The sequence below is a fragment of the Maylandia zebra genome, linkage group LG17 (genome assembly GCF_041146795.1).
Source record: "Maylandia zebra isolate NMK-2024a linkage group LG17, Mzebra_GT3a, whole genome shotgun sequence".
Lineage (NCBI taxonomy): Eukaryota > Metazoa > Chordata > Actinopteri > Cichliformes > Cichlidae > Maylandia > Maylandia zebra.
Genome location: NC_135183.1, coordinates 40167210 through 40187235, shown reverse-complemented (window position 1 = coordinate 40187235; position 20026 = coordinate 40167210). Strand labels below are relative to the sequence as shown.

Here is a 20026-nt window from a genome sequence, read left to right as displayed (position 1 = left end):
AATTTTCAAGAATTTTTATTATTATACATGTATACACACATACATATAACCCATTATTCTATCATTTGAGAAACTCATTTAGGTATAAAACAGTTTATTGCATAATGGCCAAAGAACCCCTCACATATGGAAAAATATTACAACAGGGTGAAACAAACGAGGCTTTTGTGATTACAGCTGAGCAAATCCACTTAGTCAAAGGCAAACCAGCAAAAAGTGACACCCTAAATTTTTATAATCTCTACATCATACCAAAATAATATTGAGAAATTACTGTTACCTAATATGTTACTGATAATTATTCTGATGAGAAGAAACAAATCTGACGCCACACGGCGGACTCTGATTGTACAGGAAGGACAGATGTTGGGTAGCGGGGACAACATGACCGATGTGACACTCTTTGGTCCCCATTGGTGTTTACATGTTTGACTCTGTAAAGAGAAAATATTAAGGTTATTCATTTCATAAAAGCACAGAAAGACAATTTCATTCACCGCTGATTCATTTATAAAAGTATTAAACATGTTTAATTTTCTTTTGTATTTTTTTTAAATTTGAGGTTACTACATAATGCTTATGACTGTATATAGTTTTGGCTATCTTAACTCACCCCAACCAAAGGTTTTTGGTTCTTGTGTCCCATGAGTGACTTTGCAGGCGTAGTTTTCTCCTTCCTTTGGTGTAAAAGCGACGTGCTTGGTCAGATGGAAGTGCCAGTCCTGGTTGAAGACCAGGTCAGTCTGCTTGGCATTAGGAATTTCTGCCCCATCCTTCAGCAGTGTGATGGTGATGTCAGGGGGGTGGAAATCACTCACGTGGCAGATCAAGACATTTTCCTCTCCATACTTTCCAGGATTACGGCTGTAAACCTGAGTCTTTGGTGCAGCTAAAGGCAAGAATGAAAGAGAAAGTAATATCCTTAATAAGGGATCAGTATTCATAAGTGGTCCAGCCTGTCTGAGGCCAATTTCGTTATGATGATTTTAGACCAGCGGTCCCCAACCTTTTTTGCGCCATGGACCGGTTTATATCTGACAATACTTTCACGGACCAGCCTTTGAGGTGATAAATACGACAAAATAAAACCAGTACCGGAACCAAAAAAGAAGGTTTATTCATAACACAACGAAAAGACCCAGGGAAACCGAGTTAACACTAAAAACGATAAAAACCTTGAAAACCATGAATTTCACACACGAGCCTCAACTCTTGCGGCCGGTACCGGTCCGCGGGCCGGGGTTGGGGACCGCTGGCTTAGACTATAAATATGAAAAGACTCGCTTGCTGAAAACAGAACTGAATTGGTGTTTGAATGACTTTCCTGTTTTTGTTTTGTGGCCCATATGTTACCTGTAAATGTATTTTTATCCCCAACACGACAAATTTATTTACCCCTGATAAAATGGGACGTGCTCACATACTGATGCTTTCACACTGAATCAGTGTGAAAGTGGATTGTCCTCAACAATATCAGCAAATACAACCAAGTAATTACTTTTGCAATGAAAGGACAGAAATAGTAAGAAGAGAAATCCTTGTATTAAAATATCCTGCAGCCAGCTGAGGGCGCTCTATGTATTTACAAGAAATCGAAACCAAATCCAAAAAGCTGGGGGGGAATTCCACTCTGTTAAAAACACCATGGACGGTTTTCTCCTTACATATTTATTGTCCAGTCAAAACGAATCGTCTCTGGACTGAAACTGTTTAGAGTCGATAAACGCAGCTTTGTTTTCCTCAAATCAAAGCACCTTATGAACCCCTCCCTGACGGCTTTGTTTTGTCTTTGTTGAAAAACGTATAAAAATATGACGTAAAACTTACAGACTAACCAAACCGTGATTAAGATTTACACAAAGGATAGAAACCGTTTGACTTGAAGTTCAGACTTTTATAAGTTCAGTAAAATGACAGGACTCAACCTTCAGTATTTCAGGGAGACTTTTTGAAAAAAGTACTTACAGTATTTCCCCTCCACTGCGCAGTAAACAGCTGCGATAACAGCCAAACACAGGACGGCCTTCATGTTTTCTCTTTGTAGTCGCAGATCCTGCTGAGAGCTGTTCGTCTTTCGCGCTCGCGAAGCTGGAATAAAGTAAAAAAGTGGAGCGCGTGAGGATATGCGAGCGCTGTAAGACAGCCCACAGCCACACGGGCCAATCATTCATTTCTCTCATGCTGTTACCAGGTAGAATCCTAGTAAAGAGGTTTCGCTCACTCATGACAGGCACATGTGGAACCTCCCTGGAAACTACCTGAAGTTTTAATCTCCATAGAACTATTATTTATGATATTCTGTAATTATTGTTGTTAATAATAATAATGATCTCATGCTAAAGTATTTATAGTTCCTTCGTTTCAGATTCTGTTTTCTTTTTCTTGTCTTTATTCACTTATTTTTTGTTTTCTTAACTTTTCCCCCTCAGTTTTATTCTGGTTTGGTTTTAATTCCTTTAAATTTGTATATGACTTGTTCAGGCACATTTTGGACAGCTCAACATAATTTTGGGTGATTGTAGTGCAGAAAGTAGAGCAGGTTACCTAATCAGAAGGTTGGTGGTTTGATCCCTGGCTGCTAACCCAGGCTGGTCTCCGATCCATCAGTGTGTGAATGTTAGATAGAAAGCATTTAATCATAGGAAAAGGGTGCTCGTATAAAGTGATACATGTTGTATTAAAGGACTCTGACTGTTCATGTTGAGCAGAAAAGAGCTATATAACAACCAGGCCATTTACCATAATCAGTAAGTCTTATTTCTTTATGATTTGGTATATTTTGTGCTAGCGTCTACATTTATTCATACTTTCAAAAGACAAATAATGTATCTCCTTCATTAACATACAAACAGGGGGACTCTGAGGAAAATCTACCGGATACAAGCCATGATCACCAGATTTGATATCACAAGAGAAACAAAATAATGAATAAATCCATAATTTCGTGTTTTAATCAAACTGTTCTCACTATTAGTTTTCTGTTTGCGCTCGGTTTGGTTTCAGTTAATTTCCTGTCGCCTATTTTAGTTTTTATTGTGTGAAAAATCTTTAAGTTTAGTTTCATTTTCATGACTTCAGTGTTGTGACAGACTAGCGCTGGTTAGTTGTTGTTTTCTCCTTTCATGTCCGGGGTGGAGCATATGAGGTCATCTCCCAGCTGTCCTGGATTGCCTCCATCAGATTGGCCTTCTTAAGACAGTTTGTGCAGCAGATTATACATCTGTGGTAACAAATAAAAAATGTGTTTTTTGACAGTTTCTTTTTAACATTAGTATGCCGATAATAGGTTTGATACACTCTTCATTAAAAGGATCCGAGCATTAACCTCAGGGTGTGAAGGGTTAACTCAGAGGGACAGGCAGAGCTGAGTGTAGCCCGGTAACAACTGTAAGGTAGGCAGGAGTTTTCTCACACAGGACTGGAGGTCAAAGAGCATTTCCATGTGGAAGGACCACGAGGAGAACAAATCGGGGAGTGCTGAGTCTAAACCACAGCATCTTCCCATCAATAGTCACAAATATTTCCTGCTTTCAATTGTCTAATATATACTTTTAATCATGAATTGTGCTTCACTTAACATAGAGAAGTCCACAGCTGTGCAATTCAAAGCTTTAACTACCAGATAATAAAATATGTGATCTGCAAGACTGTCTCCAGAACTTCTCTCAGTATAAAAAACCCACCACAACATAACAATCAGTGTCATCGATTTATGCTAAATTTTAGTAAATATTTGCACCAGCACTCATGGACAGGTGACAAAGACAAATTTGACCAAAGTAAAAACTCTTTGGCTCCTTTTCGAAAGGAGCCAGCTGAGGTGGTTCGGGCATCTGACCAGGATGCCTCCTGGGCGCCTCCTGGGTGAGGTGTTGCGGGCATGTCCCACCGGGAGGAGGCCCCGGGGCAGACCCAGGACACGCTGGAGAGATTAAATCTCTCGGCTGGCCTGGGAACGCCTTGGTGTTCCCCCGGATAAGCTGGAGGAGGTGGCTGGGGAGAGGGAGGTCTGGGCCTCTCTGCTTAGGCTGCTGCCCCCGCGACCTGGCCTCGGATAAAGCGGATGAAGATGGATGGATGATTGATTGATGGATGAAAACTCTTTGGCTTAAGATTTGCTTTAATGTGAACAATAACATGCTGGAAATCCCAAAAAGATGATTGAGTTCATCTGACTGTAACATTTCCAGTGGGAGCAATGTTTCTTCTCATATGATGTTACATCTCTCTTCACTCCAGTCATTGAAACAGTGCAAGTAGTTCATGACAGATTACAGGATGAACCCAACCTCAGCAACAGGACTTGTCCCTGCGAGTGGGGAAAAATAAAGGAGGGTCCAATTGCAGGCACTCGTGGAGGTGCGAAGGAGGTTTATTGTAAGACAAAACACAAGCTGAAAACAGCGAACAGACTAAAGATAACCTGAACTGGGAAAACGAAACTACTGAGCATGAAGGAGGGTGAACAGCGGCCTATGACGGCTGAAGCACGACCAGACAGACCAGCGACTACAACATAAGAAGACACGACTTAAATACACACAGAAGAACACGGGGAGATTACACACAGGTGGGGGACACAGCTGGAAGTAACTGATGAGACAAGGGAGGCAAAACTGAATACACTCACATGAGACACGGACTTTCACAATAAAACAGGAAACGAGAAACCATTACACAAAGACACAGACTAGACACGGAACTGAACCTACACTAAACATGAGACACAACCAAAGAACTAATCCCTAAACACCAATAAACAGAAACATAGAATCCTAATAATAATCAACAAAGCACAAGAGGATCAGAAAACAATCCATAATGTAAAAATAAACAAAAACCTAAGAACTCAAGAGTTGGCAGTTCATCTTGTAATCGGAAGGTTGCCGGTTCGAGCCCCAGCTTGGACAGTCTCGGTCGTTGTGTCGTTGGGCGAGACACTTTACCCTACTGCCTACTGGTGATGGTCAGAGGGGCCGATGGTGCGATATGGCAGCCTCGCTTCTGTCAGTCTGCCCCAGGGCAGCTGTGGCTACACCTGTAGCTGCCTCCACCAGTGTGTGAATGTGAGAGTGAATGAATAGTGGAATTGTAAAGCGCTTTGAGGGTCTCGAAAAGCGCTATATAAATGCAATCCATTATTATTATTAAAATGCTGGGTCAAAATGACCCAGAACCATGACAGGACTACTCTCAGCACCGGCCTACTGTGTCTGCCCACCAGCTCAAGATAGAAAATCCAAGACAGCAGTTGCTGCAAAGAACAAGCCATCACACCTCGGTGAAAGGAAAAAGAAAGGTTCAGTCTTTTGTCATGAGCAACACTCTGTGTCCCCCGTCTCTTCTCCCCCAAACAGCAAGAAAGTGTTGCTATAACCAAACCAATCCAAGTTCAAGGTTCAGTCTCCAGAATTTTACAGTACACCAGGAGCACTCTGTCAGTCTGCATCTCCTCTAGTTCATGGAGGAAAGACAAATGACACAGTGTCACCGCAGGGTCTGAAAACGATGGAGTTCGCTGTTCTCGCCGGGCTCTAGTGAGCCTCGACCTCCCGGTCAGCTATCGAGCTGGTGGGTCACAGACGTCTCAGAAAACGACGGAGCACTTTTGCAAATATGTGATGTCTTGATAAACCGAGCATATAATTGAAGTTGACACAGCTACATGAAAACATCTTAAAAGTTTATTTTGTGATCCAGAAAGAGTAATAAGAGAAATATTAAAACTAAGTAGCTGCCGCCATTTTGGAAACTGGACTTGGCTGGGCCGCGCTATGAGTTCTGGGATATGGTGGGCCACGAAGGACACACCCAACCCATCCTTTAAATCTGGGGAGAAGGAGGACGCAATTGTTGGCCACATTCAGAGCAGCCTTTGTCGCCTGGATGTGACTTCAAATGCAGCCTCCGAAGGATGCAGCCTAGGAATTAGGACATACCTGTGGTGTCATTGGAGCTTCTGCAGTTGGTCACTGGTCAAATTTCCTGCTCTGTCTTGGCCTCAGGATGTCTAGAGGCATGAATCAAGCGCACCCAAAAGGAATAAGCGCATCAGTGGTCATGTGCTCAGGGAGGGAGAGACTAAAGCAGCAACAGTTGTAACGCGGTTTTGTGTGATTACATGTGTGTTAATGAACCTGTAAGTGTTATTCCCTTTGACAGGTTAACTGGTATCATAATGGCTGTAGCTGTTTGTGAATGTTGACGTTGTGCCTCAGTATAGTGATACCACGTTGGTAGAATTATTTAATTATTTAGTAAAGAGTTAGTAGCAGTGGTCAGAATCTCCGGTGATGATTACATCCAGCGGTTAAAGGATTTTTCAATCGTTAATTGTTTAGTTTAACTGTTGTTAGCCATGTTCTTGCCTTACTACTAGCAACTTGTCAGATGTGCTATTTAGCCAACTTATGGTCTACAGTGACCCCTTGTGGACATGGTAAAATATTGCTGTGTTGCGTAGATGTGTTGTGATTGTTTCTTAGTTGTTATTGACTCGACTAATTACAGAATTGCCTGTTTCTGTTTCCAGAAAACCATGCTTATAGTAACATAAACTGTATCTTCTACAACAATGAGTTCACGTATGGCTGCACTGCATTTGGATTAAGCCTGGCAAGCTCTGATGTTCTTCAGAAGAATCAATTCTTCTGTGGAGCTTAATTAAAGACAGTTAACCAAACTCCTGGACTGCTGCAGTCTTTCTGACAGAAGACTTGGGCCGGACTGTATATCCAGCACTTCCATTATATTTATATATATTCTACAGTCACGCCAAGGCGATACCCATAGTGAAACACCTCACTCTGTTATCAAAGAACCAGGGATTATGTTAAATAACCCAACTATGTGAATAATGATAGGCTAGGCTTCTTAGAATGTGAGAGTTTCGTCAGTAATGGGGAACATTTTAAACTCCACGTGTACCACAAACCAAAGCATACATTTCAGTATTTAAGATTTCATTTCGTCAAGGTGTCATCAGGACGCTACAACACCATTCCCATAGATACAGTTGCTAGGGAAGCAGAAGAACATCATATCAAAGAAGCCCTGAGTTAATGTGTTTATCCCAGCTGGACATTTGTCAAACCTGGAAAGGCGCCTAAAAAATCCCCAGCTGATCCAGGAGAGAAGAAGGACGACTGCTGCCTAAGGGGAACCCTTCGTGATCCTGTATGTGTCCGGAGTATTGAAACAGCTGAGACGCATTTTCTCTAAACACTGCGTCTCTGTGGCTTTTAACCCCAAAACACACTGTGGCAAAAATTGGTCCATCCTGTGGATCAGGTCCCCCGCAGGACTCTGCAGTCTGTCTACCTACAGGCCAGTGAACACTCTTTCAATGATGAGGATGTAACATCCTGGACAGGGAGGAACGCTGGTTTGAGGGCGGAGTCAACGAAGCCATTTACGTGAAAAGGGAAAGACCATCTCTGAATGGAGGAGGGGGCCTAAAGGTACATCTGTCACCATCTTACAATGCTGTGATTGCAGCCATTCCCCATTGATCAATTGTCATTAATCAATTATCTTTGATCAGTGGCTGTTGATCAATGGTCATGGCAGTTTGCATGAGCATTGATCATTAATGATGAAGGAACTGACCTCTCAGCATATTGTTCATTCAGTGGTGCTGGTTTCAGTCACTGTTTATAGCAGCAGTCAGCTGAGACTGAAGATGTCACCTGATGATGACGAAACGTTTCTCCCACTGAAAACGTCCAGATGGACACAATAAACTTTCTAGGATTTCCTTACCTGGATGATTGAGCATGCATCAAGACAAACATTCTGGAGTTTTGCTCCTTATTGATGTGATAGCATCACATATAACTATAGTTGCTAAATATTTGTCTGCCATTCATTCAAATCCTCCATTCAACTACATCCCAAAGGCGCACCATTGGATTGTGATCTGGTGGCCATCGTTGTCATTTAAGTACAGTGAACTCATTGTCCTGTTCAAGGAATCATTTGAGATTATTTAGAGAAGACGTTTCACCTCTCACCATTTCACCCTAGAACTGAAGAAGCTTCTCGGATGAGAGGTGAAACGTCTTCAAGCAACTTAAAGAAGTCCAGATGCTTTTCTTTCCAAGCTCCTTAGACTATGGAACATGTTATATTACACTGTTGCAAGTATCAGGTGGAGAGTAGACAACTGACCCAAAACCTCAGAAACATAAAAATGAAACTAGATCTTTTCATTTTCATAGATTGATTTACTGCAAATGGACTCAAGAAGTGAAAGTTATCAGGTCTTAATTTCAGTTTTAAAAGAGGTGGCCTCCAGCTGAACGTCAGCAAGACCAAGGAGCTGGTGGTGGACTTCAGAAGGAGTCAGCACAGAGAGTACAAGCCCATTATCATCAATGGAGCTTCAGTGAAGAGGGTGCAGTCCGTCAAGTATCTTGGTGTCCACATCTCCTCAGACCTGACATGGGCTGCCCACATTCAGGTTTGGGAACAGCTGTGTGAAGGACCAAAAAGCTCTCCAGAGAGTGATCCGTACAGCAGAACGCTGCTGCAGGATTGCTCTCCCCCCGCTTCAGGACACCTACACCAGGAGATGCCGGACTAGAGCAGCGCAGATACTGAAGGACCCGTCCCATCCTGGCAACAAACTGTTCCAACTTCTGCAATCTGGTAGAAGGTTCCGCATCTTCCGGGCAAGGACAGAGAGACTCAAGAGGAGCTTCTATCCCCAAGCCATCCGTGCCCTAAACACACACACCCGCCCTCTCACATCATCTATAATTGACTGAGACAGGACTCTTCCAGACACTAAACCAAGGCACAATGTACATTTCAATTCCTTTAATTTTAAATATGTTTATATTGTCTATCCTGTAAAATAGTCAGATATCTATTCATATTAATGTACAGAATTCACCTGCTTGCTGCTACTACTGCACATGCACAATGTATATACTAATATATATATATATATATATATATATATATATATATATATATATATATATATATATATATATATATATATATATATAATGTTCTTCCTCTACACCCCCCCCCCCCCCCCCATTTTTTTTGCACATGTCGAGGAGCGTGTCAGGCTACATTTCACTGTGTGTTATACTTGTATAACTATGCATGTGACAAATAAAGAACCTTGAACCTTGAACCTTGAAAAGAGGGTAAATACTTTGGGAGGATTTGAGGGGTTTTTTGAGCCACGTTGCAGTTCACACTCCACACCGGTTGGTGGCGGTAATGCACCATTCAGTTGTTTGCCAACAGCCGATAAAATCTAGAAGAAGAAAAGGACTCTGCTCTTCCGTAAAGCAACTACGTAGCTTGAGAAACAAGAACACCTCAAGAAAACGCTGGTTTAACAAGATGAGCAGTGAAAAATACCCGCGGTCTTCTATCGAAGACGATTTTAACTACGGCACTAATGTTGCTACGGCCAGTGTTCAGATCCGTATGGGTGAGTAACAGACCCGTGCTATCTAGCTAACACTGATATCATTGGCCGTGTTCACGGTTTTCCTCTACACAGTTATTATTGGTTTCGTTAGCTTCCGATGGGTTTTGAGCTACTGTAACGCTGTTTCTTGGTTCATTAGGCTTTCTAAGGAAGGTGTACACCCTCCTGAGCTTGCAGATCATCTTGACCACAGCCACCTCTGCTCTCTTCATGTTCTCTCAGACCATCAAGGAGTTTGTTATCGCAAGGTGAGAATGAGCTGCTTCATATATAACCAGGTGCTGCTGTCTGTTTCATTTTTCTAAGGACAGGAGACAAAGAGAGTACTCCGTCTCCTCTCACGAGAATCTAAAGTTACATTATCTCCTGCGGAAGCTCCTCGTCTGCTTTCATTACATCATCCATGTTTACGCAAGAGTTGGCAGTAATGGTTAAATCCGCCTCCTCAATATGTGTAATATTTAGTGATGCCAACAAATCTCCTATCTCAGTGTTGTGCAGTTTCAAAGAGACAGAGAGTTGATATTGTTGTATCATAGTGTCATCATATTCTTGCAAATATTAGATTTGCTTTATCATTATGCTGCACACTTGGAAGATGAATCAAAAGCAGTGTAGCTTTGTGAGTTCGTCTTTACTGCTGCAAATGTATAGACAGCAACGTTACACATTTGTACAATCTCTCACAGCTCTTTTAGGGGCACTGCCTTATGGTTAGTCTTTAAACACAAAAAACGAATACTTCTTACAGTACATCAATGAAATAAACATAAACAAAAGATGGTGTGATTCACCAGTCTTCATCTGCTGTGATTACAGCCCGGTACAGGTATAGATCCACAAAAGCGCCACGAGGTTTGGATGTGGCACCTTGCCTGGGATTACCATAATGACCCTAATGTCATTGAAAAGCACAGGATAACTACTTTGATTGCACAGTTTGACCTGAAACTGATAAGTGTGCGAGCGAACGAGTAAGTTTGTGTCTGTAATTCTTTAAAGGAGTGTGTGATGTCGTGTAAGGAGTGTGTGATGTCGTGTAAGGAGTGTGTGATGTCGTGTAAGGAGTGTGTGAGGGCTGCAGTGAAGAAAAGCGAGTATATCGAGTGTGTCAGCATTCTAAACTCTGCTTTGATCAAAGGATTTTATGCTGCTGTGAACAAGATGTTATGATGGTGTACATGTTTATTAATATTAAAAATAATGAAGTGTCCAGCCTGACAACCTTCAGGTTTTATTGGCTATTCTATTTTTGAATATTAATGCTATTTAATTAACAGAATATTTTCTATTATTTCACTTTTAATCTGGAGAATGTTACAAAAGCGTTGAAATAAATAAGTTCTATTGCAGTGATAAAGAAGGAAAAACAGTCATCAGTTATTGTAAATGTAGCCATTCAGTCCCGACGTTAGTGTCACATACAGATACGTTTTAACTGGACCTGAACACGCAGGTTTGTGAATGTGATCGTTGGAGAAGGAGGGACGTCGAAATAGAAATTCATCCCATAGTGTGTTTACTACAACTCTGACCTGTGACAGAGTTTCAAGGTCAGAGGTCAAGTTTTCTGTAAATCTTGTGGATGAGGCACGAGTGTTGATTCCCCCCCCCCCCCCCCCCATTCATTTTAAGTCCAGGGAAAAGGAGGCCGTAGCTCAGGGGTTGGAGTTGGTTGTCTGCCACTGAAAGTGTCATGGTTTGTTCCCTGAGTTGCCCCCATTGCATCGATCAGTATGTGTGAATAAAACATGTGTTTAGCGTGTTCATCAGTGTGGCTGTCCCTGTTGGAAGCAGCATAAACATAGCAGCTAGGATCTCAGCAGAGTCAGGAAGAGCATGAAGGACTAACTCACGACTGGTGACTATTTAAGTGTTTAAGCTGCTGCCGTCTGGCAGGAGGTTCAGGCTGCTGAGGTCCCGAACAAATAGACTCAAGGACAGCTTTTACAACAGGGCAATAGCCCTGATCAATGTAAATAGCTGACCTGACTGGATACCTCCCTGGACTTTTTAGGGGGAGGTAACAATGTTTAAAACGATAACAATAATATTTATATTTATAACAAGGTGCAATAATAATTAATGTGCAATAATAACAGTGTGCAATACACATACACTTATTCTTCTTTTTATACTAAGTTAATATACTGTGTTGTGTTGTTTGTTACGTTGTGATGTGTCATATCGTGTCGTGTTGTGTTATATGTAGTGCCGACGTAGGACAGTTTTTCCAATTTCATTGTACTACTGTACTATGTATGACTGTGCAATGACAATAAAGAGTTATCTTATCTTATCTTATCTTATCTTATTTAACAAGTAGACAAGATTAGTGTTAAGCTACGTTGTCATATTAGCAAAGCCTCAAATAACTGCTGATAACAAATGTTAGAGAAACGTGTTTGCTTTGTGTCCTGATTGGCCAGTGCGTCAGATTATTAAATCACCAGTTCTGTCGTGGTTTGGGGCTCAATTTCATCCTGTCAAAAATTCATGTCATGTAGTTTTCTGAACATAGAAATGAACTTTCAGAGTTTGAGCCATCGTGCAGCACCATCTGGAAATCTTCTGATTGGCGACTGATTTTTCATGGCAGTGGTCCCAAACTGCCAAATGCAGTTCAGGATGTCTGGATAGAAAAGTGAAACAGTGTGAGGTTAAAGGTGGCCAGTGTCCAAAGAGGCAGCTTTGGGGTGTCCTTCAGGGAGCTCAGAGGAATTTTTCTGATGATGATTTAAAGTAGAGCTGGGCGATATGAGATTTTTTCATATCACGATATGTTTTTTTCATTTCAGGCGATAACGATATCTATCACGATATAAGCCAAATAACTATATTTGTAAGATTTAAATGTGCCGTTGCTCACAAGTAAAATGTGAAATAATCAGCAGCTTGTTTTTATTTAAATATTTATTTCCCATAATAAGTTCAACAGGGTAGATGTACTTAAGGAACATGAGACTTTTTCAGATAAATAAAGGCAAATATTGCAAACTACACAAAAGGCAGCCGCTAAAGCGTTTAAGTTTCAAAATAGAACAAACGAAACAGACTAAACTGTCAATTCCACTTAGAAACAAAATATTAATTCTAAAAATAAATCTTAGTTTGTTTTACAGAAGAACAGACAAAACTGACTAACTTTTGTCAATATCAAATAAACTGAGAACTAAAAGGAAATTCTCAATCTCTCCTTGTTGTATAGCTGAGCTTTTCAAACAGTTGTAACAGTTACTTTAGTCTGACAAAAGCCGAATGATGAATTAGCGCTTCCAGTCAGAGACTGAGGCTACGTCCACACGTACACGGGTGTTTTTGAAAACAGAGATTTTCCGTTTTCATTTTAAAAATAATCCCGTCCACACATAAAGGCAGAAATGAAGGAAAACGCTGCTATGAACATGCCAAAGCAGCAGGTGGCGCTAGATTCCTAACCGTGCAGAAATGTTGGCCAATCAGAAGTCTAGAAGCCTCGGTGGGAAAAAGTAAACAAAGCTGGGGCATAGAAGCAGAACCGAGTCGTATGTGTGGAGGGACAGTAACTGTGTGTATATGTAAGCATTTAAACACTGCAGAGAGTAGAATTAACAGTATTGTAGAAATTCATTTCACCGAAACAATAACGTGGCGCACAGTGTGACGCATGCACCAGTTTATTGTATTTCCAGACTTGCTTTCGGCACAATTTACAGTGCACGCTACTCTGTTTTTTGTCAGACTTGAAATAGCCGAAATACCTTCACACTACGGAACTTCTTTGGCTCTTCCGTTCGACAATCTCTCCGGCATTGGAACCATCATCTGTTTTCTCTTCGGTCACGCTCGGTTGATTTTTCTAGTCGGCACACTCATTTCCTCCATTACCCGCTGGCTGCTTCCCAAACAAACACACGTGCGGCTTGGCACTTGTGCTGTAAGTTACAAGTCACGCGACGTGACGCTGCGGCTGTGATTGGTTCGGCTCTGCGCTACTTAATTTGGATTGGCTGACCTTTTTTTTTTTCTTTTTTTTTTTTAAGAGGACAAGAGCGGCGAGGTCTATCGCGATAGTTTAATTTCTCTATCGAGTAAAAGTTATATCGCGATACATATCGTTATCGTTCTATCGCCCAGCTCTAATAGAGACATTATTACACATCAGGCTGTGCTGAGGAGGAACGGTGGTTTTCCCAAATATGAACTTTAAAGCTCAGGAGAATTGTACGAAACCAGTTTTGCCTGTAAACTGAAATTCCTCTTCTGTTTGCACGGTTCAGTAAATTGTTGCTCTTATTTCTCTTTTTCCAAGCAAAGTGTTAAGAGGCGATGAGTGGCTGCATGTACAGTCTGATCACCTGTCCACAGCGTGCTGTCTGTGCTACCTGCTGTTATAAAATGATCCTTCGTTTTGCACATAATCTCTATGAAGCTTGGTTCTCCTTATTGTCTCACTGTGACCTGGTTCCTTCCTCAGCCCAGCTGTGGTGATGGTTTCATCTCTGCTCTCGCTGGTTCTTCTGGTGGCTCTCGCTGTGTACAGGCACCAACATCCAGCTAACCTCTACCTCCTGTTTGCTTTTGTAAGTTCTTCTGTTTTCAGTTTCTTGAATACATTTTTTAAATTTGATTGATTGTCATAACAGTCAAAATTGTTGTCTGCTGCAGGAAAGTAACGGTGATGGGCAGTGAGTCATTTTTCAGTGAACCCAGTCCAAGAATATTCGTGGTCTAATTCCTGCTCGTGATAAAACGAATGTTTTATAAGAACATACTTTTACACCAGGAGACGATGATCACCAATCATCATTGTGACCGTCGACAGGTGGAGTGATTAACTCTGATCGTCTCCTCATCACAGCATCTGTTAGTGGGTGGGATAGATTAAGGAGCAAGTGGAGATTTTATCCCCGAAGTTTGTATATTACTAGCAGGGAAAATGGACAAGCTTAAGGTTAGAGTTAGTTTGACAGGAGCCACATTTGATGACGGGGTCGGAGCATCTCCAAAGCTGCAGCTGTTGAGGGCGTTCCCAGTCTGCAATGGTCAGTATCTAAAAAGTGATCCAAGGAAGGAACGTTGGTGAACCACCGACAGAGTCGTGGGTGGTCGAGGCTCACTGATGCACGCGAGGAGCGATGCCTGGCCTGTCTGGTTTGATCCAATGGATGAGTTATTGCAGCTCAAGCTAACAAGAACGAGCTGCTGCAGGCTGCCCGTGCTGACCTCTGTCCACTGTCAAAGCACCAACAATGGGCACGTGAGCCTCAGCAGTGGACCACAGAGATGAGTCACATTTTCTGGTGCATCACGTGGACGGCTGAGCGTGTGTGCGTCACTTACCTGTGAAACACCTGGCACCAGGGTGCATTATGGGATGAAGGCGAGCCAGCAGAGGCAGTGTGATGCTTCAGCTAGGAAACCTGGAGTCCTGTTACTACCTGCCTAAGCATTGTTGCAGACCATGTTCAGCCTTTCCTGGTATTACCGATGGTGGTGGCCTCTTTCAGTCGGCGCCTTGGCACGAAGCAAAAATGATTCACATTTGTTATCAGCAACGTTCGTCTGTCTCTGGTAGATCAAATGATCAGAATTACAATCATAATGATCAGTTTATTTCCTCCATGAAGAGAAGCTAACACGTATAACAGTAGCTTGTTTATGAACAGTGGGTAATATAAGTATTCAACACGTCACCAATTTTCCAAGTAAATATATTTTAAAAGACTATTCACAGGTGACAGTAACACCCATCAGTGCACTGATGGGCCTTTTGTGTTTAATACCAGTTTTACTCACTATAGATGTATAATAGATGAAGTAACTGATGAGGCATACTGTAAACAATGGTGGATGATATCAACTAAACAAGATGACAGAAGTTGTTTCTAAGATGGTATGAAGTCATAAAATGTTCTTGTTTTCTATTGTTTGTATTTGTGTGTGTAAAATGGTCTTTAAGGCTTTTTATATGTGACCTGTTTCAGCTGTGGTTACAGAGCCATAAACCTGATGCTGTCCAGCATGAAGCTGTAACATTCCCCACGTTACTTTGTTGCCATGTTTCCTTTTTCATTTTGAGCTGCTCAGCGGCTGCAGCCGCAGTAACTGCTGCTTTAATAATGGCTGTGTTGTTGTGTTGCTTGCAGACTCTTCTGGAGGCGCTGTCTGTTGCCACAGCTCGTAAGTGTTTAGAGTTGCATTCGGTTAGTGTCCAGCCTTCCAGGCTACCGTAGACTCTGATGGGATTTCTTTCTCTCCACAGTCACCTTCTATGATTACTCCACAATACTGCAAGCTTTGTTTCTCACCTGTGCTGTGTTCGCTGTATTAACAGCCTACACCTTTCAGTCCAAAAGAGATTTCAGCAAAATGGGAGCTTGGTAAGTTCTGTGTTCTGATGGGACTCTTTAAATGTCTGTGAAGGTTCTCAGTCGTCCAGCTCATCGCAGTCTGAGGAGCTCGGACAGGAAAGCGTCTGGACTTAAGAAGACGTCCTTGAAGACGTTTCATCAGAGAAGCTTCTTCAGTTCTAAGACTAGAAGGTGGAGAGTCACAGATTTTAAGCCTTTTGGGCAGAGGCTCAATAGGAGGTCCACGACCCTCTTGGGTCCCACAGGGCTTCAAATCTGCGACTCTCCACCTGTTGCTCTGAGAACTGAAGAAGCTTCTCGGATGAAACGTCTTCAAAGAAACTTAACAAAGTCCAGTCCGAGCTCCTTCAATGTGCCGCCTGATCACACACAAGATGTAACATGCAGATGAGATGAGTGGAGTATATAAATATAACATTCGTAGATTTTGAAAGTTGTGACGACACGAAACACCTTCAATCTGAAGCTAGAAATGTACATGAGCTTTCCACTGATGTCCTACTATCTGACGTGCAGCTCAGACAAACTGAGTCCAGCTAAAGTGGACTGTCTGTTTCATCCCTGCAGGCTTTTCTCCTGTCTGTGGATCCTCATCATTGGAACCTTCATGAGGGTGAGTGGAGGGGCCTGATATCAGTGTCACATGGGCCTAATGAAAGGGGAACAAAGGCCAACGAGTTACAAACAACAGAAAGCTACAGAGAAAAAGGGCTGATGGTATTTCTGAGCTAAGCCTACACATGGGCTGTGCACCAATGTAAAGAAGTTTAGTTGGAGAATTGTAATGTTGGACTTTTTTCCACATCAAACATTTGCTGAGCCACAGTAGGTGAACTGGTCACGGGTAGAAGCAGCAAGCTGTGGCAGTGAGACGGCGTGCACAAATGAAACCTGTAGTTTCCCTGTTGTGAAGCGTGCAAACTGCAGAGCCGGTCTTTTTCTTGCCTGCTGGGGTAAAGGGCTTGTTGAAATAAAAGGCCTTGTAGTGCAGAAGACTTCCAAGTTTAAAACCAGCCTTTGTTCTGCTGCTTTTCCTTGTATAGGATAAGATGTCAGTGCTGCAGCTGAAGTTGAACACGGCTATAAACACGATGAAACAAAACATAGACACGTTGGTAAAATCAAACACAAACTGCTGCTGGGTGCTGTCAGTGTTAGGAGTGTGCTGGTTCTTTACCTCCTTCCAGAGAGCAGTCGGCTGAACAAGGCCGGGACTGAAGGGCTCTCTGATCTCTGTAAGGAAGCTTTCGATCCAAGTGGGAAGTTACGGCAGCCTAATCACTAGAACGTCAGGGATGATGGTATTAAATAACAGTTTGAGGTGGATGCAGAGCAGTGGTGGTTTGGCTTTAGGAGCAAACCGATGGGAGTCACTTTAAATCCCCTTGTGCTCTGTTCTCTCTGCAGCTCTTCTTCCACAGTGACGATGCAGGTCTGTTCCTGGCTGGAGCTGGGGCCTTGGTCTTCTGTGGCTTCATCATCTATGACACCAGCATGCTGATGAAGCAGCTCTCTCCTGAGGAGCACATCTTGGCCTCCATTAACCTCTACCTGGACATTGTCAACCTCTTCCTGCACATTCTCCGCGTCCTCGACTCGATGAAGAAGCACTGAGTGCTGCAAACCCACAATTTGCCTGTTCTGTGATTAATTTATGCTTGTGAGTGTTGATGTTGGTGCACCAAAAATCCCATTATTGACCTTTGTAACTGTTAAAACAATCGGTGTGTTCTTGGTAAGCTCTTTCTGTTGTTCTCTGCTGTTTGTTTGAAACCCCAAATTAACCAGCGTTGTGGATTATTATCAGTTTTTCTGTCTTGTAAAACCAACAAGTACTCGTCGTTTTGTGGAGGAAGGCCACACTGCCTGATTTGATATGGAGCCAGTGAGCAGCTCGTCTGCCCCTAATGCAGCTCATTTCTTTTAAACAGCAGCTCTACACAGACCTCTCCAGTCGTGCTGCTCCAGTTCATGCAGTTTACAGGTGAAGACAGAGCCTCACACTGAAAGGAGAGCTGGATGGATGCAAATGCAGGAAGCATTGAGAAAGGAAACACTGACCAATCAGATGTGTTCACAGACGTGTGTGTGTGTGCACAGATCTGATTGGTCAGTACTTCCTTTCTGAATTTGATTGGATTCTGAATGATGCACACACACAAAGATTTGCAAACAACATTGGCTTTGTTAGAAAATCTAAGCACATCTTTAAAATGAATAATAATTTTGTCAGTACAGTTTTCCACGACGTGAACCAAACGTGCTCATAGAACGATGCTGATAAGTAATTATATAAACTGTACATCACGTTGAAATAAAGGAGAAAATACAGAAAAGGTCTCGGACCTGTCTGAAAAACACAGGTTCTGTTTAACTTTGCAGATCTAAGTAGGCTTAGAGAAAAGCAACACGTCCTGTCACAATGTAAAGCAGTGTGTCCCAACCTGTGAGAGCCACGGCTTTGGTATGATGTGAACAGGTTCATGTCTGAAACCCTCCAGTGTTGTTAAATTATGACAAATCTCCAAAGAGGAGTGGGCCAAAGTTCCTCAGTGATAACAAAGACCCGCTGGTAGTTATCACAAACGCTTGATTGCAGCTGCTGCTGAGGGTGACACGAGCAGTTATTAGGTGTAGTCAAGTAGTTCATGACATCAATTTAAATAAAATTAGAATTTAAAAACTTCTAAACTAATATTAAAATGTATTTATTTATATGACTGTTGTACAGCAGTCCATCATCTGAAATGTGTGACAAATACGCAGAAAGAGAAAAATTAGGAAGGAGGCAAAACCTCTGTGTGCACATTTGTGAACGGCCCGCTGTTTTAATTTGTTATGCATAAGATTTACTGCTGAGTCACCACAGACTCACTCCCCCTCTGTTAATGGTCTGCCAGATGAATACATGCTGATTTATAAAAGTGTAAATGCACTATCTAAATTCTAAAATTGTGATATTTACTTTTTAATTTATGAGCTTCTTGGTATTGTTTTAAATTCACTGTGTTTGTTTTTGCAAGTCTATACATGAAAAAGACTTTATTAAAACAATTAGGTGAAATCATGGTCTTTATGTGTGTGAAACTGATTATATAATGATTGTATACATATGATTGTTAGATTCATTTTAACTTGATTAAAACAGTAAGCTGTTAATCTGTTGATCAACACAGGACTGCAAGACATATGTAAAACACCCAGCTCGCCCCTGTGGGCGGTCTATCCTTCAAGCTGAGGTCCTCTACCAGAGGCCTGGGAGCTTGAGGGTCCTGCAGTATCTTAGCTGTTCCCAGGACTGCGCTCTTCTGGACAGAGATCTCTGCTGTTGTTCCCGGGATCTGCTGGAGCCACTCGCCTATTTTGGTCAGCCACCACCATTTTGTCCGTCTGTATCTGGAAGTCCCACAGGATCTTAGCTCGGTCATTCTCCACCACCCTTGGGGGCATCTCCCATTTTGACCTCGGGACTTCCAGGTTATACTCGGCACAGATGTTCCTGTACACTATGCCGGCCACTTGGTTATGGCGTTCCATGTATGCCTTGCCTGCTAGCATCTTGCACCCTGCTGTTATGTGCTGGATTGTCTCTGGGGCATCTTTACACAGCCTGCACCTGGGGTCTTGCCTGGTGTGATAGACCCCAGCCTCTATGGATCTGTGCTCAGAGCTTGTTCTTGTGCTGCCATGATTAGTGCCTCTGTGCTGTCTTTCAGTCCAGCTTTGTCCAGCCACTGGTAGGATTTCTGGATATCAGCCACCTCCTCTATCTGCCGGTGGTACATACCGTGCAGGGGCCTGTCCTTCCATGATGGTTCCATCTTCCTGATGTATTCTTGGATGTTCGTTGTCTCATCCTGGACTGTGGTGCTGACACTCACCAGTCCCCGGTCCCCTCCCTTCCCTCCTCAGGACTTGCCTGACCCTCTGCAGGTACTTGGTTATATGTATATATGTGTGTGTGTATGTACATATACAGTACATATATAGTACAGTAATGTACTTACTGCGTAAAGTAAGTACTGCAGTACTTCACCTTGTCTGCAGTGTCAGTCTCCATATGTGGCCACCACATGAGCTTCTGCCCAGGCCCTTCATGCGTCTTTTCCTGGTTGTGACTGATGTAGCTGTTCTAACATGGGCGTCCACCTCGTTCTGCCCCCCACAGCACACACCCACCCTGCACACTCATCTCCTGGTGTCTCTGTCTGTAGGGCTT

The 20026-nt window shown here is 42.5% G+C and overlaps 2 protein-coding genes across 2 annotated transcripts; one reads left to right on the top strand and one right to left on the bottom strand.

Annotated features, from left to right (window-relative positions):
* b2m (beta-2-microglobulin) lies at positions 1 to 2113 on the bottom strand. Its single transcript, XM_004573081.6, has 3 exons — positions 1966 to 2113; positions 614 to 889; positions 1 to 434 (listed from the first exon to the last, which is right to left on the bottom strand). Exons 1-3 carry the CDS (start codon positions 2027 to 2029, stop codon positions 421 to 423), a joined length of 354 nt encoding a protein of 117 aa, XP_004573138.1. The 5' UTR covers positions 2030 to 2113; the 3' UTR covers positions 1 to 420.
* Positions 2114 to 9260: 7147 nt separating this feature from the next.
* On the top strand, positions 9261 to 18876 carry tmbim4 (transmembrane BAX inhibitor motif containing 4). Its single transcript, XM_004573080.4, has 7 exons — positions 9261 to 9454; positions 9594 to 9702; positions 13911 to 14016; positions 15583 to 15616; positions 15699 to 15816; positions 16375 to 16420; positions 17215 to 18876. Exons 1-7 carry the CDS (start codon positions 9364 to 9366, stop codon positions 17419 to 17421), a joined length of 711 nt encoding a protein of 236 aa, XP_004573137.2. The 5' UTR covers positions 9261 to 9363; the 3' UTR covers positions 17422 to 18876.
* The last annotated feature ends 1150 nt before the right edge of the window (positions 18877 to 20026 follow it).